This window comes from Dama dama, chromosome 22 (genome assembly GCF_033118175.1).
Source record: "Dama dama isolate Ldn47 chromosome 22, ASM3311817v1, whole genome shotgun sequence".
In the NCBI taxonomy this organism is placed as follows: domain Eukaryota; kingdom Metazoa; phylum Chordata; class Mammalia; order Artiodactyla; family Cervidae; genus Dama; species Dama dama.
Window position 1 is genome coordinate 4,425,824 of NC_083702.1, and position 20,060 is coordinate 4,445,883.

The 20,060-nt window shown below is 52.6% G+C and overlaps 1 protein-coding gene across 2 annotated transcripts in view; it reads right to left on the minus strand.

Annotated features, from left to right (window-relative positions):
• FBLN1 (fibulin 1) overlaps positions 1-20,060 on the minus strand; it is an 82,236-nt gene that overhangs the window by 19,106 nt on the left and 43,070 nt on the right. Inside the window, exons 14-15 of one of the 2 annotated variants that reach the window (XM_061124341.1) lie at positions 19,196-19,319; positions 1,778-1,920 (exon numbers count right to left, since the gene is read on the minus strand). In XM_061124341.1, coding sequence (XP_060980324.1) covers positions 1,778-1,920; positions 19,196-19,319 — 267 coding nt within the window. Of the gene's footprint in view, positions 1-1,777; positions 1,921-11,014; positions 11,466-19,195; positions 19,320-20,060 lie in introns of those variants that run through there. The other variant, XM_061124342.1, reaches the window with a different exon arrangement.

A 20,060-nucleotide genomic window follows, 5' to 3' on the forward strand; every position in this document is an offset into this window, starting at 1 on the left:
TAGGAAGTAACTGGTGACTGCTCAGGAGTCTCCCCGAAGCTGGGAAGATGGGGAAGGGGGGCGGATGACGGATGTGGGAGAGAGGTCAAGATGGTCCCTGCCCCACCGGGATGGGGGTCGAACAAGCCCCTCCTCGGGCTGGGTCCCAAGCGGGTGTGTGGCTGCGTCCACCTCCCAGGCCACCTGATGGTAAATCAGGCCTGGGAGCACAAGGGCCCGATTTACACCAGCTCTGCGCAATCTGGGGTGGCGGGGGGAGTCCTCTCTGAGCCTCAGTCTCTCCACCGTAAAGTGCAGCAGGCGGCCGACCACTGCCCACCAAGGGTCCTCGCCACGGGAACAGTCAAGGTCTAGGTTTCCTGGCCCAAGATGCTGACAGGTACCTCTAACCACACCCAGCTTCCCGTCACACCAAACTGTGGGTCAGCACCGGCCGGGAGCCTGCAGCATGGGGGAGAGGGATTTGGGAAGGATCTGCATGGTCTGGGGGAGCCGGTCACGGTGCACGAGGCAAACCACAGAGCCAAGTCCGCGCCACCCTGCCAAGGTCCTGTGCCTCCCTTTTCTAGAGGGACGAGGAGGTGGGGGCCGGGGGGGCAGGGCGGGCAGGGCCACCTCTGCTGCAGGTAAGCCCGTCCCTGGGCGCCTCTCCTGCCCTCCCACCCCCACGGCCAGGCTCAGTGTTCCGGTATGCGCACCGAGTCACTCCCTGGACCCCGTGGCCATGTACAGACACAAGGCAACCTGTCCAACCTCCCTGAGACGGATGGAGCACTCTTGTTCACCACGGCGTCCCAGAGCCTGACACCCAGGAGGCTCAGTTGGCCGAATGAATTCTCATGGGGAGCTCTTCCGAAGGCCGCAGGGGAAGGGTGAAGACTCCACAGAGGAAAGGGGTGTCTGGAGACCACGCCGGCCCTGGCATGTGGGCCGCACACCCCAAAGGAAGGCACGCAGAGCAGCTCCCCGCCCGCAGCCTTCTGCCAGGCACGGGGAGCCCGCTGCCCTGGCCCCGCGTGTGGAAAGGGGCTCTGACCGCAGGTTGACACTGCAGGTGGAGCTGCCTGGGGCGGGTACTCTGACCCCTTTACTGCGGGGTTCCCTGGAGTCGGCCTAGCCACACCAACCCACCTGCCCCTCGGTCTCCAGGACACAGCTTCTGTGTGCAAAAAGCATCAGTCACGACCCTCTACTGGCTCCCAAAACCTTGGAGTTGAAGCCCCAACTCCAAGTGCAGGCTCCCGTCTACCTCTGCAGCCCATCTCTTGCCAAGCCTCCACCACTCCAGCCAGAAAAACTTGGCTTCCTTCCTCAAAGACCTACACTCCCCACTCACCTCCAGATTTTCCGGAGGTATTCTGATTTGGCCCTCTCTTCCACTCCCCACTTCCCTACTTTAACCTCCTACTGGCCCCTCAGGGCCCAGAGTAGGGTCACTGCCTCCTGGAAGCCCTCCCTGATAACCCCACACTTGGCAAAGAATCAACACTTAATAGCTATTTGCTGAACGACTGTTATCCCCCAAATGAGATCCACACCCCCTTCACTGAACTGAGGGCAGGGAACAGGCAGAACCCGGGTTGCCTTGTGGTCTGAGGATACGGAGGAGATGCAGAAGGAGGGGCGGGGTCAGCATTCCAAGCCCCAAACCCACATCTCGCCAAGGAGCTGCTCCTGCAGCCTCAGCAAGGAGGCTGCCCTGGCAGGGATGGTCCCCCAGACGCCGGCCTCCGCCAGGACCCCCGCGCCGGCTCCAGACTTGGGAGCGGCCACTCACCTTCGGGGCGGGTGAACTCGCGGAAGGTGGGCAGCGAGACGACGGTGTGGGAGACGGTATGCACCGGGTCCAGCACGCAGGCGACGTCGTTGGGGCGGCAGGACTTGATGCAGCGGACGGTGTCTGTCTTCTCCTGGCGGAGCCTGAGGAGAGCCACAGCACGAGAGGGGGTGGGACGTGTGGAACCAGGACACCCACAGAGACAGGGCCCCGGGCCCGGGAGAGAAGCAGCTGGCTGGGCAGCAGCACCCGCCCCAGGCTGGCTCCGCCATGGGAGACCCACACCGGCCTCCCAGCCCAGCTGCTCCGAGGGGATGCTTCCAGGTCCTTCTACAAACTGGACCGGGAGTCGAACCCCCGAGACACACCACAGTTTCCAACTGCTCCAGCCAAGATAAGCGAAGTTTTGCTATTTACCAGCTGCACGAACTGAGCTTCAGTTTCCACAACTGCAAATCACATTCATTCATTCACTTGCTCAACAAGTGTGTTGGGACTGTCTGCTGGGTGCCACACACCAGGGACACCAAAAGCAAGCAAGGGAGACAAGGTCCGGCCTTCCTGGGACCCTGGGTCGGGGGGGGCGGTCACAGGTAAAGCATGCAGCTCTGTACCCCACACAAAGCAGTCAAATCTCCAGTGTCACGTACGTGATGGACGGGGAGGAGTGGCCTGATTTGCTACAGGTGCAGGCATACTTTTAAAAACCTCTTAATCATAAAATAAAACACCATGTGAGAGTTACACGAAGCAAAGTTACAGCTTAAAGAGTATTATAAGGCAAACTGCTTTACAATCAGCACCCAGGTCAAGAAAGAGAACTTCAACCTGGCACTCAAGGCCGCTTTGTGGGCCCAGATCTGTCTTAACCCTCTCGTGCACCCCCAAAGTAACCCCTGTCCTGTCTCTGCCAGCAATCGCCTACCTGGGTTCCTTTATGTCTGTAACACACATGTGCATCTTGAGAAAATCACTTGAATTTGCCCATTTAAAAAATTGTGCTGTATCTTTATTTATTTATTTATTTTTGCCGTGCCCTGTGGCATGAGAGATCTTAGTTCCCTGGCCAGGGATTGAACACATGCCCCTGCATTTGGAGCACAGAGTCTTAACCACTGGACCACCGTGGAAGTCCTTATTCTATCTTTATTTATTTTTTTCTGGCTGCCTGTGTCTCCATTGCTGAGCACAGGCTTTCTCCAGTTTTGGCAAGTAGGGGCTACTCTATAGTTGCGGTCATTTCTTTTGATGTGGAGTATGGGTTCAGTAGTTGTACATGGGCTCAGTTGCCCCGAGGCATGTGGAATCTTCCCGGACCAGGGATCGAACCTGTGCTGCCTGCGTTGGCAGGCAGATTCTTAACCACTGGACTACCAGGGAAGTCCTCTCCTGAGTCCTTTGGACTCAGCCCCAGGAATCTCTGATGGCTCTCTTGCTATCTGGCTTAACAAGGTGTTCCAGCCTCATCTTACACTTCTGCTGTCCCAGCTATTTCCAAGAAGTGTTGGGTTTGTTTTTTGTTTTTTAGTGGAAAATGATATTTCAAGACCATAATCTGGATGCCAAGAATGCTCAGTGCTACTGAGTTGGTCACTGTTTCTAGGCCTCTTCAGTGGAAAATTTTAAAGATCATATACAGTATGAGTTCATACTGATATTTACAGTCAAAACAAGAAGCACATAGGTTTTTACTTAACCTCTCCTATATACCAAAGGAATCTCCTTTTTTCCATATCAAAATTCTGGCTCTTAAGAACACAGGATATGGTAGAATATCCCATAATTATTTATTTCAGTTTATTCCATATTTTGACCCAGTAGTCTCAAAATAACAAAACTAAAATTACTACCACTAACATAATTACATAATTACTTAAAGTAATAATTTGGGGGTTAAATTCTCCTTATTCTACCTACAATTTTAATAGATGTGCTAGATCTACATAGTCTGAGCCTACAGTGATTCATACTATACTTTTTTTTTATAACACTCATTTAACTGTAGTTCTATGAGTAATTATGTTTAATGCTTTCAGGCTGACAATTTTGCATTAGTGCTAATAGTTTGTGCCCTTTGTACATAAAGACACAAAGACTTCCCTGGTAGCTCAGATGGTAAAGAGTCTGCTTGCAACTTGAGAGGCCTGGGTTCAATTCCTGGGTCAGGAAGATCCCCTGGAGAAGGAAATGGCAACCCACTCCAGTATTCTTGTCTGGAAAATCCCATGGATGGAGGAGCCTGGTTACAGTCCATGGGTTCACAAAGAGTTGTACATGACTGAACGACTTTCACTTTTGTACATAAAAGTCTGTTTTGTTGGGCATAAAATCCTTGACTTACATTTTCTTGAGTATCCTAAGTATTAATTTTCTTCTGGCATAAGTGTTGTTGTGGATAAATTTGATGATAATACAGTTTTTTCCCTTATAAGTCTCTTGCTGTTTTTACCCAAAGGTATTTTTGTTTTCTCTTTATATCTTGGTGTTGGCTGCTCTGAGTCAATATGTTCAAATATATTGGGTGTTCATTCAATATGGAATTTTAAATCTTTTTCCTAAAATATCTGTAAAGTCTCTTGAATTATCAATTTTAGTAATTATTGCCGCCCTCCTTTGTTTTGCATTAATTCTTCAGAGATTTCTATTACCTGTAAGTTGGATCTTCTTTGTCTTCAACATCTGTCACTTTCTCTTCAAGTCTTTTCATCTCTTTTGTTATTTATTTTTCAACTTATGAGAACTTTTTTCCCAGCTTTTCCTTAAGTATTTATTTCTGAAACTGCTTTTTGCTTTAATTTAAAATAATTTCTTGAGTCTCATCACTTCATTTCTCAGTTTTTCCTAATTCTGGCTTACATTTTTCCTTCATTTTTGGTTATATTTTCAATCCTTTTAGTTTGTTTGATTTAGGTTACAGCTTTGATCTCCTCTGTAAGCATATCTTCCTGGAATACTTTCATTCTCCAGAGGGATGTCATTCTGTTCTTTATTCTCTTTTTTTCCTACAATAACTTTATATGAGATTTAACCTGGACACTTCTTGGCTAACCATTTTTATGTGAAATCAGTGTCACATAAGGGATGGTCCACACTTTTCCTGATTTCACAGGGCCCCTTCATCTGTTGTTTTTGGCAGCCTGCTCTTTGACAGGCCTCTACATTTACCTGGAACTTCATTTTCCACAATAACCTCTTTCCTACTCAATTTTCTATTTCATTTCCAGCAGTTTCTTCATAGTATGAGATCCTGACTTTCAAGGAAGCCTTGATGGCCCAGTTTTAAAAGTTTAATGGGGCTTCCCTGGTGGTCCAGTGGTTAAGAATCTGCCTTGCAAAAACTAGGAATAAAACTACCATATGATCCAACAATCCCACTACTGGGCATATACCCTGAGAAAATCATAATTGAAAAAGACATATGCATCCCATTGTTCATTGCAACACTATTTACAATAACTAGGACATGGAAGCAACTGAGATGTTCATCAACAGATGAAAGGATAAAGAAGTGTGGTATGTATATACAATGGAATATTACTCAGCCATAAAAAGGAATGCATTTGAGTCAGTTCTAGTGAGGTGAATAAACCTAGAGCCTATTATACAGAGTGAAGTCAGTCAGAAAGAGAATAACAAATATTGCATATTAACACATACATATGGAATCTAGAAAGATGTACTGAAGAACCTATCTGCAGGGCAGCAATGGATACACAGAGAACAGACTCACGGACACAGTGGGGTAAGGAGAGGGTGGGGTAATTGAGAGAGTAGCACTGGAATATAAACATTATCATATGTAAAATAGATAGCCAGTGGGAATTCACTGTAGGATGCAGAGAGCTCAAATGCGGTGCTCTGTGACAACAGGGATGGGATGGGGTGGGAGGGAGCCTCATAGAGGGGAAACATGTATACCTATGGCTGATTCATGTTGATGTATGGCAGAAGCCAACACAATATTGTAAAGCAATTATACTCCAATTAAAAATAAATAAATTAAAAAACAAAAAAACCTATCTTACAATGCAAGGGACTCAGGTTCTATCCCTGGTCTGGGAAACTAAGATCCCACACGCTGAGGGGCAACTAACACTGCACACTGCAGCAAAAGACCCTACATAACACAACAAATATCCTGCTCGTCACAACTAAGACCTGATGGAGCCTAAAGAAATGTTAAAAAAAAAAAAAAAATTCCTGGTAGCTCAGCTGGTAAAGTATCTGCCTGCAATACAGGAGATCCCGGTTCGATTCTTAGGTTGGGAAGATTCCCCGGAAAAGGGAAAGACTACCCACTCCAGTATTCTTGGGCTTCCCTGATGGCTCAGCTGGTAAAGAATCTGCCTGCTATGTGGGAGACTTGGGTTCTATTCCTGGGTTGGGAAGATCCCCTGGAGGAGGGCATGGCAACCCACTCCAGTATTCATGCCTGGAGAATCCCATGGACAGAGGAGCCTGGCGGGCTACGGTCCATGGGGTCACAAAGAGTCGGACACGACTGAGTGACTAAGCCCAGCACGGCCTGCTCCACCCCTTCTTCAGTCCTTGCACACACTGGCCACTGCAGTGAGCAAAGTGGCTCCCAGCCTCAGCCACTGCGCTTTCTACAGGACACTGCTGGCTGCCTGAGGTTCTTTCACTGCTTCCTCCCGCACGGATGCCAATACCATGTGGGTGGATTTCATTTGAACTATATGTGGGGGTTGCCTTTGTTTAGTTGGAAACGTTTCCCATGGATGAGAAACTTTCTTATCTGGTCATCGTGGTTTTGCTTAGGATCCGGAAAACTTCCAAAATTATGCTGCAACGTTATCCCAGATGACTGTGCTGGACAGTCTGCACACGTCACTTCCTTGACTCTTCACAGCTCTTCCCTCTTCGCCCCACTGTCTCCTTCCTCAGCTAATAAAACACTCTTGTTTTTCACTTGAGAATTTTAGAACTGGGCTGGTATGAAAGGAAGCTCTTCCTTTGAGAGGAAGCTAGAGTAACAAGCTGATGAGCACTGAGTGATCCCGGCAATCCTGCCCCCTTTTGCCTCATGGGGCTGGGTGTCTGAGAACAGGCTCCAGAGCCAGGCTGCCTGGGTCGGAATCCCGCCCCACCTTCTATCAGCAGGGGGACTTTGGGCGGGTTACTTAACCTCTCTCTCCCTCCATGTCTTCATTGTGAAATGAGGATCATAACAGCACTTTCCTCAAAGGCTCCATGAGGGTTAGTTAATTGCCTGGCCCACAGAGGCACTGCCTAGGTGTTAGCTGTGATAGTTGTTAACTATTTTATCATTATATGATAATCATAATTATCATCCTTCACCTTTGGGCTTCCTGGTGTCTCAGTTGGTAAAGAATCTGCCTGCAGTGCAGGAGACCTGGGTTTGATCCCTGAGTTGGGAAGATCCCCTGGAGAAGGAAATGGCAACCCACTCTAATATTCTTGCCTGGGAAATCCTGTGGAGAGAGGAGCCTGACAGGCTACAGTCCATAGTGTTGCAAGAGTCAGACATGACTTAGCGACTGAACAACACCACCTTTGGGAGCTTGGTTTAGCATAGTGACGATCAGAAGTGCACACACATGGGACTTCCCTGGATGCCCAGTGGTTAGAATGCTCTGCCTTTACTGCCAAGGGCTCAGGTTTAGTCTCTGGTGGGACTAAGTCCGTGTGGAACTGAGATCCCACAAGCCACGTGGTGCAGCAAAAAAAAAAAAAAAACACACAAAACTGCACACAGAGGTCCAAGAGTTGGAAGTGATGGCAGCTCTACAAACCCTCTGAACTTTCATTCTCCATTTAAATCAAGATCCAAACGAACACTTGAGTACCTTCCAACGAATGGAGACACCAACACTCATTAACTGCCTACCACAGCCAGATGCTGCCTTGTGTGTAAGTAACTTCATGTCATTTCCAAAATAGTTCAGGAAGTGGGCCTCAAAGCTCTGAAAGGCAAATGACTCATCCGAGATCACAGAACCAGTCAATGGCAACAAGGACATTCGAACTCTTGTGTTTCGTTTGGTTGGGTGGGTGCGTTGGCTTGTTTTTTCTGCCCTGTGTGATCTCAGCAGGATGATACAGGAATACTGCTACATGTCCTCCAGGGACTGCAGAGAGGTGAGCGGTCAGGTAATTCAGATACCGCCATCCCCATGTGTGCACTCAGGTACACACACAGACACATCAGAGGTGTTCTCGAATGGAACAGGCCACCTGAAGAGGTAGGAAGTCCCACAAACAAGGGAAAGTGCAAGCAAAGCTAAACAGTCAGTGGAAATGTAGAGGGGATTCTGGTAAGCCTTATAAGGTCACCGAAAGGCTTCTAAAGCCCCCAAGAATCCCCCCACATCTTAATACTCCTAGGGGAAAAGAGCTCCCCCAGCCTCAATAAGCAGGACCACGATGAAAGAATAGTGAAAGTTGCTCAGTTGTGTCCGACTCTTTGTGATCCCATGGACTGTAGTCCATGGAATTCTCTAGGCCAGAACACTGGAGTGGTAGCCTTTCCCTTCCTCAAGGGATCCTCCCAACCCAGGGATCGAACCCAGGTCTCCGGCATTGCAGGTGGATTCTTTACCAGCTGAGCCTCCAGGGAAGCTCAGGAATACTGGAGTGGGTAGCCTATCCCTCCTCCAGTGGATCTTCCTGACCCAGGAATTGAACTGGGGCCTCCTGCATTGCAGGCAGATTCTTTACCAACTGAGCTATGAGGGAAGCCCCCAGATGAAAGCCCCAGATGAAAGAATAACTGAATACAATGACGAATCCCTGCTGTGTCTTGTTGATTTCACAGAAGAGGTGGTATTTGAACTAAGCCTTGAAAAGACTATCCACCCTCCATCCATCCATCCATCCATCCATGTTTATTCAGATGTTTACTGAGCTCCTTCTACAGGCCAGACATTCTGAAAAGTATAGAGAATACAGACACAATCTCTGCCTTTAAAAATGTGATGGTAAAAAGTAACAAAAACAAGGACTTCCCTGGTGGTCCAGTGGTTAAGACTCGCACTTTCTGTGCTTCCACTATGGGGGGCGTGGGCTCGATCCCTGGTTGGGGCACTAAGATCCTACATGGTGCATGATGTGGCCAAAAATAAAATAAAGGAATTGATAGCACCATTTAAAAAGTATTTAAAAAAAAAAAAAAAAAGAACAAGATGACAGGGTAACTGCTCTGATGGAATACACCTGGCTCTGGAAAGCTCAGATTAAGGATAGCCTTCACCAACAAGGTGACTTTTAAGCTACATCTTCAGGGAGAATGGCCATTTGCAGGAGGAAGGCATGGCACATCTATGGCCTGAAGAAAGCGAGTGTAGAGAAGGGCAAGTGTTCTGCGTAACTAGAACACTGGTCACTAGCAGGGGGTGAGCCAGAGTTGGGAACAGGTGGGAGACGTGGCTGAAAAGGAGGGCAGAGGCTGGAGCAGACAGGGTCTCAGGTGCCATTCCAAGGGAGTTGGGCTTCATCTGCTAGTCATAGAAGGTTCTAAAGAGGGGAGGGACATAACCAGACTGGTCCTTCAGAGAGGGCCTCTGGCTTCAGCTTGGAAGATGGGAGACTGCAAGCTGATCCAGACCAGACATGCTCAGAGAGGGGTCTGGGAGACAGCAGGGGTTTGGGAGCAAGTGTATGCTCCTGAGGCAGGTTACCTGCTGCTTCTGTCATGGGGCACGGCGCACGGTGTTAACTGTATACCTGTCCTCTCCACTAGACAGCAAAGCGGGCCCCTTCCCCATCTTCTTTCAGGCCCTTGTAGGAAGGACTTTAGGCCCCTCCAGTATCCTTTACTTGATTCCTCTTGACATTCTCTTCTCCCTTTCATGTTCCTACTTGAAAACAGCATCTGCAGCCACAGCAATGCTAGATGTGCCAAGCAATGTTGGCAGGAAGTCATCCACTCCCTCAACAGACAGGAACAGAGCACCTACGGATGCGAGCGCTCGCCAGGAGCTTAGGGACACAGCACTGAATGAGACCAACTTGGTTCCTGGCTCCCCGGAGCCTTCTGGATGGTGGGGGGTAAACAAAAGTGAAACACAGGCAAGTGGGACCTGCAAACTATGAGCATCACAAAGGCAGAGGCAGGAGAAAGACTGACAGAAGAAACATAACCCACGGGTGTCCAGGGAGGCCCAGTGGCGACAGGAACACAGTGACTGAGGTTCAACCAATATTCAGGCCAAGGGTGAAAAAGCATGTGCAAAGGGCCTGTGGCAGCAGAGAACTCAACAGTGTGGTTCAAGGGAAGCGAGGCGAGGGAGAACTTTTGAGGTCAGGCTGGAGGTGGGCGCCAGGGATAAATGATGCCGTGCCTTGAGAGGCACACTGGGGCTTGGCTGGGATCATGGTGGAAGATATCTTCGCAGACAGGCAGACTGATCGAGGCTCATGTTGGCGGTGTTGTGACGGAATGGAACAGTCAGAGTTGTGCCATCAGCAAACCAGGGTTTGAAGACCAACTGCGTGACCTTGTGCACATCACTCACCCCACCGAGTCTCTCTGGGGACGACACACCTGCCCCACAGGAAGGGAAATAGCGCACATGAAGGCCCCGGGGCTTACTGAGGGGGTCCCATGAGTGACACATTCATCAGGCTCCCTTTGCCTCCTCCTGGTACATAGCTGGGGTCCTCTGTGGAGGGAACCAACCTCCCTTAGGTAAGGGCTGCATCTAAAACGCTATGATCGCGTTCAGTGTTCTTCCACAAGTTCGGGCTTCTCGTCAAGACAGAATGGGAAGTTTGAGTCTCAAGATGGAGCTTTTATGGTCTCGGTTAAAGGCTCAGCTCTTGGCAATACAGTGAGGAAAGGCTGGGGCCAGAAGACCTGGCTCCTAGACTGCCTCCTACCATACACAGGCCGAGTCTCCTCGGCCAAGCCCCTCCCCTTCTCTAGGCCTCAGTTTCCACATCTGTGAAGTGAGAGAGGAGGGAGCTCAGCCATCCCTAGGGGCCTCCTTCACCTCGTCCTTGGGGCTCAGCACAAGTGGGGGACAAAGAATCATCTCAGATGAAACACCCGGCCTCGCTCTGCCCTGGCCTGGGCTCCCTGGTGGTATGGACTGTGACTCCCACGCACAGGGGCTCCTGGGCGAAGACCCCTCACTGAAAACACTCCTTAGCCACCCTTGGGGGGCGCCAGGCAGTGCTGGGCTCCCCCTTCCCCACCAGGAACAAGCAGCACAGACACTCCCGACCGCACCAAATAAAACCAAGGCACGCCAGCCATGCTGTGTGGGATTGCCCGCTGAGCCTTTATTGGCATCCCAGAGGGGAGGGTGGGGAAAGCAACAAGAGGGGCCCCTCACGGCCCAAAGCGCGTGCTCAGAGCTCTGCGGATACAAAGATGTAAAGCTTGGCCACAAAGGAGCTGACGGTGCCGTGGCGGGAGAGGTCCATCCTGACGGTCAGGAGCATGTCCCTGGGCTCGGGGACGGGCTTGGTGAGGGCCACCACCCCGCTGTGGTGGTTCACCTTCCGGGTGGTGAAAAAGCCCTCCTCGTTGCCGCCGGTGATGGCCAGCTGCATGCTGTCCCCGGGGACGACACTGGAGGGGCCCATGCGGAAAACCACGGCGGGCACTTGGATGTTGGTGGGGAAAGAGAGGTGGTAGTAGGTTATTCTCAGAGGCAGCTTGGGGCACTCCTGATTCTCATGGCAAGGCAAGCGCTCACAGCGGCTGCAAGAAAAGTGGACAGAGAGACAAGGAGAGGGTTAGGGCCCATTCAGCAAGCGGAGAAACAACAGAGCGTGGGGCAGGGTAAGCGGGGGGCCTGCTGGGCGGGGCCTCCCGCCGCCCCTCTGGCCAATCAGCCAACGAGAAGAGCACCCCTCACTCACCTGTGGGAGGTGTCGGGGACCTCCAGCCGCGACTCAGGCACTAGCCTCTTCCAACACCCTCGGGGGGTGCTGGGGGGGCTGGGGTCGGGGTTGTGCCTGGAGCAAGGTGTGTCCCCTTCTCACCGGCAGAGCCCCACCCAAGGCTGTCCTCACCAGGCACACCCTGCCCTCTGAGTGTCGTCCAGGCTCCCAGCTCCTCGCCCAGACAGTGATCAGGGCGACACTGGGCAGCTGTCCAGGCCAGCAAACATGGCTGCCACCATTTACAGAGCGTTTGGCTATTCGTCAGCACGCCTTTGGTAGAATGATCACACCCACACTGTGAGGGGGCATTGAGGGCCATTTTTCAGATGAGGAAACTGAGGCTGAAAGAATCAGTGGCTTTCTTGAGGTCACAGAGTGTGTAAGGAAGCTAGATTTGTGCTCAGTCAAGTATTTTCCTGTCTTTCCTCACTAAAGCTTAGTACTCTAGGCCCAGTTCCCTGCCTGTATTTACAGGACCAGCCAAGGCTTGGGGCAGAGATGGAGACAGGTCCTAATTTCCTGTGACAATATGAGGAGCGGTTTTAACTTCCTGTGACAGGATGCAGACAGGTCCTAACCTCCTGTGACAGGTCCTACCTTCCTGTGACAGGATGGAGACACATCCTAACTTCCTGTGACAGGATGCAGACAGGTCCTACCTTCCTGTGACATGATGGAGACAGGTCCTACCTTCCTGTGACAGGATGCAGACAGGTCCTAACTTCCTGTGACAGGATGCAGACAGGTCCTAACTTCCTGTGACAGGACGGAGACAGGTCCTAACTTCCTGTGACAGGACGAGACAGGTCCTAACTTCCTGTGACAGGATGCAGACAGGTCCTAACTTCCTGTGACAGGACGCAGACAGGTCCTAACTTCCTGTGACAGGACGAGACAGGTCCTAACTTCCTGTGACAGGATGCAGACAGGTCCTACCTTCCTGTGACAGGATGCAGACAGGTCCTAACTTCCTGTGACAGGACGGAGACACGTCCTAACTTCCTGTGACAGGACGCAGACAGGTCCTAACTTCCTGTGACAGGACGGAGACACGTCCTACCTTCCTGTGACAGGATGAGACAGGTCCTACCTTCCTGTGACAGGATGCAGACAGGTCCTAACTTCCTGTGACAGGACGGAGACACGTCCTAACTTCCTGTGACAGGACGCAGACAGGTCCTAACTTCCTGTGACAGGATGGAGACACATCCTAACTTCCTGTGACAGGATGCAGACAGGTCCTAACTTCCTGTGACAGGATGCAGACAGGTCCTAACTTCCTGTGACAGGACGAGACAGGTCCTAACTTCCTGTGACAGGATGCAGACAGGTCCTAACTTCCTGTGACAGGATGCAGACAGGTCCTAACTTCCTGTGACAGGACGAGACAGGTCCTACCTTCCTGTGACAGGATGCAGACAGGTCCTACCTTCCTGTGACACGATGGAGTCAGGTCCTAACTTCCTGTGACAGGACGGAGACACGTCCTAACTTCCTGTGACAGGACGGAGACACGTCCTAACTTCCTGTGACAGGAGGGAGACACGTCCTAACTTCCTGTGACGTGATGGAGACAGGTCCTAACTTCCTGTGACAAGATGCAGACAGGTCCTAACTTCCTGTGGCAGGATGCAGACAGGTACTACCTTCCTGTGACACGATGGAGTCAGGTCCTAACTTCCTGTGACAGGAGGGAGACACGTCCTAACTTCCTGTGACAGGAGGGAGACACATCCTAACTTCCTGTGATGTGATGGAGACAGGTCCTAACTTCCTGTGACAGGACAGAGACACATCCTAACTTCCTGTGACATGATGGAGACAGGTCCTAACTTCCTGTGAGAGAATATTTATTGCTTCTAAATTCCTGTGACAGGATTATGAGGATAGGTTTTAACTTCCTTTGACAGAATAAAGACAGATTCTAACTTCCTGTGACAGGATGGGGACAGGTTCTAACCTTCTGTGAGACGATAAGAACAGGCCTATCTTCTGTCTCTTGAACTCCATCACAATGAGAAGGCAGCTGCCTTAGAAGCAGAGCCAAGGTGCTGAGCCCCACAGGACTTGACAGAGCGTGTCCCAGGAAGTTTCGCCATCTTAACTGTGCTTGGATTCTCCAGTTGGCAGTATCTACTACTGTCCTTGTCTTCCATCATGCCTCCATTTCAGCTTTTCAGTTTCCAAGCCTCGTGTTGGGTGACCAGAACTTATTTAACACTTGGCATTTATTGTTAACAAGCACTGTCTCTTTTTACATCCTATGTCCAGGCTCTTTATCAGGACTCACTCACTGGAATCCTTTCATTTACTTGGCCGTTTACCATTTTGAGCTCTTAGAAATGGCAGCCCTAGGAATGAGCTCCATGCTAGTAAAGGCATGTGACAATCAGGAACACTGAAGACGAAGGTTTTGTGAGGGAGACAGCTGACAGGCAGAGGAGAGCAATGGGAAAGAAAGCAGGTGTGGGTACTGCTGAGGGGCAGCCCACCCCCACAGACACCCAGGTCCAGGCCAAATTGGGGTGCGCCAGGTGACTGTGGAAAAACCATGGAACATGCCTGGCCTCGTGCTGGGTAAGTCAGAGTTTCTCTTTCCCCAAGCTCCCCTTGCTGTCCCACACGATTCTTGTTTTACTAACAGGAAGACCAAAGCACTTGTCCATGACTCCACAGTCTGTACTGAATGGCAGAGGCAAAGTTGGCCCGACTCTTTGTGACCCCACGGACTGTAACCCGCCAGGCTCCTCTGTCCATGGGATTTCCCAGACAAGAATACGGAAGCGGGTTGCCATTTCCTACACTAGGAGATCTTCCTGACTCAGGGATCGAACCCATATCTCTTATGTTTCCTGCACTGGCAGCTGGATTCTTTATCACTGAGCCATCTGGGAAGCCCTCACTTCAGAGGCTGTGTGTACACACACACACACACACACTCCCAGCTGCTCTGGGAAGCCCTCACTTCAAAGGCTATGTGTACACACACACACACACACACACACACACACACACAGCTGCTCTGGGAAGCCCTCACTTCAAAGGCTATGTGTACACACACACACACACCCCCAGCTGCTCTGGGAAGCCCTCACTTCAAAGGCTATGTGTACACACACACAAACACACACACAGCTGCTTCAGGAAGGGCCTGGTGGATCTGGCCAGCAGGTGGTGCTAGAGTCTCCATCATGTGTGTTAAATTTTCCCACGTCTCCCACGTCCAAGATCAGGCTTTTGACTTGCCAGATGATTAACACGGCATGTGTGGAAGGCAGGGAACGTGAGGTGTGTGTGAAGTTCTGCTATCGCCCCCACAGCCATCATACACCAGAGAGCAGAACACTACTTCCTCCCCGATGGTCTCCACACCCCCAACCCCACAGAGCACCCAAGCCCTTCCTCCCTCTGGGCATTTCTGGGCCCGGCTCCTTCCAGACCACTCCATTCCCACGGCTCTTTGGCTTCGTCTCCAGTACCCAGCATCAGCTTGACACTCACTACGTGCTTTATATTAATACACGCGCACAAGTAAATTCGGCCCTGATTTTCCTGGTCAGTTGCAACTTCAATGATCCCACTCTGCTCTACCCCATACTTACTAAAAACATCCCAGAAAGCGTAACTACTGCCTCTGGCAAACTGCCTGTCAGACCGGGGGCGGCACTGAAGTCTTTGTCAGCGGGTGTGTATCGATGGAGGAGGGGCCGTCGCCACCGCATCTATCACAGAGCAGAGGAGGCCCAGAACCCGGGGACCACCCACCTCGTTTTCCATCTCGACCCGCATGAGAGAACAACGTGCCCCAAGTTTTCAGTTCAACGACTTTACTCAGGACACCCCAAGTTCCACGAAAATGCAATTATTGGAAGTCACCACACACCAGAGAAGAAAGGTCCTCAAGGCCAGCGCATTCTCCCGGGAGGTATGGCCACCTGAAGCTCACAGCCGTCCCCGCCGGCAGTTCCTGTCGTTCTGGACACAAGCCCCAGGAACTAGCCAGGGCAGGTTGCCACCCACTCCGCTCACCGGAGTCACACCCTGGGGCCGGGAGCTGTGCCAGCTAAGGCTGCCAGCCTCCCTCTGGCCCCAGCGTCTGAGACCCTGGGTCTCGGGGCCTGCCCCGCTGAGGGGGTAAAGAGGATGTTTTCGGTCCCATCCCAGGCTCAGGGACACTTTGAATATCCCTGCTGTGGGGAGGAGGGAACTGTGTGGTCAGGATCTTAACAGCCTGGTCAGTCCTTGGGGCCCAGACCTGCGGTTTGTGGCCCGGCCTGCTGGGTCATGCTCCAGTTACCGCCCTTCGGCCACCGGGGAAACTGGCCAGAAGGAGGCTGTTTGTGGAGAGAGAGAGAGAGAAGGCTGAGGCCCAGCGACAGAGAAAGAGAGAGACTCAAATCCTGCTGGTCAAAGCTCCCTGAATGTTAAACCATGGAAGTGCCGGTTCCTGGGTCCTTTCTAATACAGCGCTTTTAACTTGTAAAAATTGCTTTCTGAAGGTCAGATAAATTCTTTAAGAGAGTTTTTGCAAAAAAAGAGAAGGGCCGTGAAACAGAAAACTCCAGTCTGAGGAGTCCGCAGGGCTGAGAGGCTCAGCTTCGCCTCACCCGGCACTCTGGCCTGTGTCCTGCCCACATCTACACGACGTGGCAGTGGCCCTAAGCTATCGGGGCTCCTGTGCTCCCAGAGACACAGCCCCCCCGATACATGACAAGGCAACCAAGACAAGACCCCCACCCCCCAAGGCCTGTCAACCGAGGATTCCAGGCCCGGCCCCCACTTTCTGCGCCCAGTGCTGGGCTCCTAGCTGGCCCATGATTCCTCAACAGCCCTTCAGAAGCCGAGTCTCGTCTTCCCGTCTGAGGACCGAGCGACCCTAGACCCGGACGGTCACACAGTCAGCCCACAGGCATACAGTCAGCCGCGGAGCCACAGCTGCAGTTGCTCTGAGGAACGTCTGGATTCTGAGGATGAGAACAGGGTGGCTGGTGGCCATCCTCCTCACCACCACTCTGTTTCACAGGCATGATGCTGGCTGTGGGCTGGGCACCCAGAGCGTCACAGTTAATCCTCAAGGCGCTGACAAGTAGGTATTGTCAGCACGTGTTACAGAGGAAAACGGGCCCCAAGGTGACCAAGACCCCAGATCACGGCACCGAGGAACAGGAGAGCCAGGCGGGGAGGGCAGGATGGGAGTCCCAGGCCTGGTTCCTTCCTCCTCCAGGCAGATTCCCAGGTTTTGTCCTGAACCAGACACCAGGGCCACCGTCTGCCTTCCTTCCGTCCATAAATACTGGCAGTAAAACGTGCCTGGGGGCACCTACCTGCAGCCCCCCAGGCTGAACCCAGAGCGAGCCGTATCCCCACAATCGCAGATCATCCAACAGGAACCCAGAGGGCGACACCACAACCCCTTTACAGCAAGAAGTTCACGGGACCTGCTGACGGTAAAGGGCAAGGGCAGGGGACCTGGAATGGACCGAGCTTGGGAGGCAAACCTAAGTGAAGCTGACACCAAAGCCAGATCATTCCAGAATGCCACAGCATCTCCGTGAGGCTTGAGAACTGTGAGGGGGTCACAGACCAGACCCTCAGGGCAGAAGACTCACCTTTCCCAGCTCCACCCACCTCCCAGCCTCTGCTCCGGCCACTGGGTGGCGCTGGCAAGCAGCACCTGCTCAATGGGTCCACAGTCTTCCCTGGAGGGGCTGCTCAGAGCCTCAGCGCCCCCACCCCCACCTTGACCATGGATGGATGGCGCCCACTTCCTGCGCTTAATACAGACAATGATGATGCTCCCTCCTTATCATCCCCCAGGGAGCAGGGTGATGAACCCAAGTGATGGGTACAGACCACGCCCTGGAGCATCAACCCCTCAGTCAGCAGGCGTGGTTCCTTGCTGGGGCACCCCATTTCCTGGCTGGAACTCCTCTGTTGTCCTTTAATGCAGGTCCACGCCCATCCCACCCTCCACTCCCTCCCTCTCACCAACTCTAAGTACCCCTGCCTTCTGTTCCCAACCCCGCCGCTAGCCGGAAGCCCTCCTTGATGAGGGCACACCTGCACTCTGCCCACGGCTGTTTCTGCATGGGCTCCTCCTGGGCTCAGAGCAGGGCACCGGGGCCCTTTGCAGGCCCACTGTCTGCCCAGGTGCCCGCACACAGTAGGCTCAAGGTGAACAGTCCCCAAACAAGTAAAACCATCCCCAGCTGCGGCGCGGTGAAGGACTCCACAGCACCCACGTGTGAGGACCGGGGAGGGGAGCCGACCACAGCCACAGTCTCAGCATGCGATGCCAGCCTGCCCACCCCCAGCGTCGGAGGCGTGAAGACCCCGTGCAGGGCAGCCTCCTCCTCCCCGTTTGCCTTTGTGACTGCACCTGAGTCTGAGGTCAATAGCAACCAGCCCATCTTCCAGAATCCTCGAACCCAGACACAGACAAGGGCCTGGGAGGGAATGAGGGAGCATGGACAGACAGACAGGAGCAGCTCAGCCTCAGAAAAAGGACATGATCGCTCTTCCCGGCTCAGGAGCACCAACACTGCCTGTTGTATAAGCCCCCGGCTCTTGGAAGGCTGAGTGCTGGCAAACCCAGCCCTGAGGTGGCTTTTCCCTACTGGCAAGAAGGCCTGCTGGGAAAACAGAGAGGGTGGGGAGGGGGCGAGGCCAGAGGCTGAACATCCCCGATGCTGCGAAGAACAAGAGCATCTCCTGCTCTAGCTTTAGGCCAGAACAAGTACACGACAGGGCCTGGGACCCTTGCCCCAGATGGCGGGAGAAGCAGGGCCAAGGTCAAGAGGCCGAGTCTCCCAGGCAGCCTGGCTGGGTGCTGGCTCTGCCTAGGCCAGGAGGGAAGGGATCCCACATCCACGCTCCTGAGATCGGCTCCCACCAAGGAGCTTTCCCTGAAACGATCTCTGGGGGCAGGAAAGGAAACTCAACCAACAAAGCAAGGGGTGGGGTCGTGTGTGGCGAGACCAGAGGGTCGTCACTGCTCCCTGAAGAGCAGGGTTTCTGGACACCCCAGCAGACATCCCGTGGCCTGAGAGTCAGTGAGCTTACAATGACACATGGACACATAGCTTCAAGCTGAGAATCCAGACCCTTCTGTGCTGTTCCCACACCATCACTGGGTCGGACAGAATCTGGTTTTCAGGTGTGACCCACCCAGAGTCATCGCTACCTCCATCCGAGTTGGCACGCTCTGCCTCCTGCATCCCACAGAGGTGGACACTGAGGTCCAGACAGCTGTCCCTTGCCCAAGGCTCCACCCCAGGAAGCAGAGGCCAGGTTTCTGCCTGGCTCCACGTGCAGGCGGGTCAGCGAGGAGGCCCGCCGACTTTCAGCCCGTTTGAGGCCAATTTCCTTCTCTGAGACCAGTCTCGCTGGCATTTAGGCGCCTGAGAACCAGGGATCCTTGAGCTTCCCAAGACCCTCGTGGGAGGACACAGCTCATGAACACCCCCTTCCGCCTCGTGTAGGCCGGGAGCCCGGCCCCCAGGAAGGCCAACACAGACAGACGACCGCGGGGCCCGAGGAACTTACGTGTCTGTGGAGCGGCGGTAGTTCTCGGGACACTCGAAGGCCAGGCAGCGGAAGCCGCCCTGGATGTTGAAGCAGGTCTCGTTGATGGAGCAGTTGTGGATGCCGGTCACACACTCATCAATGTCTGCAGGAGACCCCAAGGCAGCACGGTGAAGGCTGAGGCCCCCCAAGCCATCCCCGGCCCAGATGGGGGTGCCCAGGGTTTGGGGGATCGGGTCATCTTTGCCCTCCGTTGGCTGCTCTCCTGAGCACAGCCCCGGGCCAGCTCTTTTGTTTATAGGAGATTTAAATTTAATTTACTGACTATTCATGATCCCTGGAGTGAGCATAGTAACAACAGCAACCTCTAAATGATGGCCCTTGAAGTGTTTTACAGGAAACACTTGATTCTCAGTATAATTAAATGAGGCAAGTACTGGTTATTATCCTCCTTTTAGGAGGAGCTCATGGGCTTAAGTGACTGGTTTAAGGCCACACATTTTATAAGTGGGGGACCTGAGCTTTGAACCCAGGCAGCCAGCACCTCTCCAAGGCTCTCAAGGTACATCAGCCTTACCTCACATGCCACTTCTAACATCTGAGGAGGGAACAGGCAGAAGACACTGGCCCCACGTTACAGATGAGGAAACTGAGGCGGAAAGGGAGTCTATGTTGTGCCTGGTTTCCAAAGTCAGTGGCCATCTGGGTTGGACCAGAACCAGGCCTGGGGCACAGGAGTCGTCCCCCACCCCACAACTGTCTGGAGTAGCCAAATGGTGGGTCCAGGGGACGTCACCATACTAGAGGCATCAGCTGCATGTATGCGTGCTAAGTCATTTCAGTTGGGTCTGACTCTTTGTGACCCCATGGACTGTAGCCCACGAGG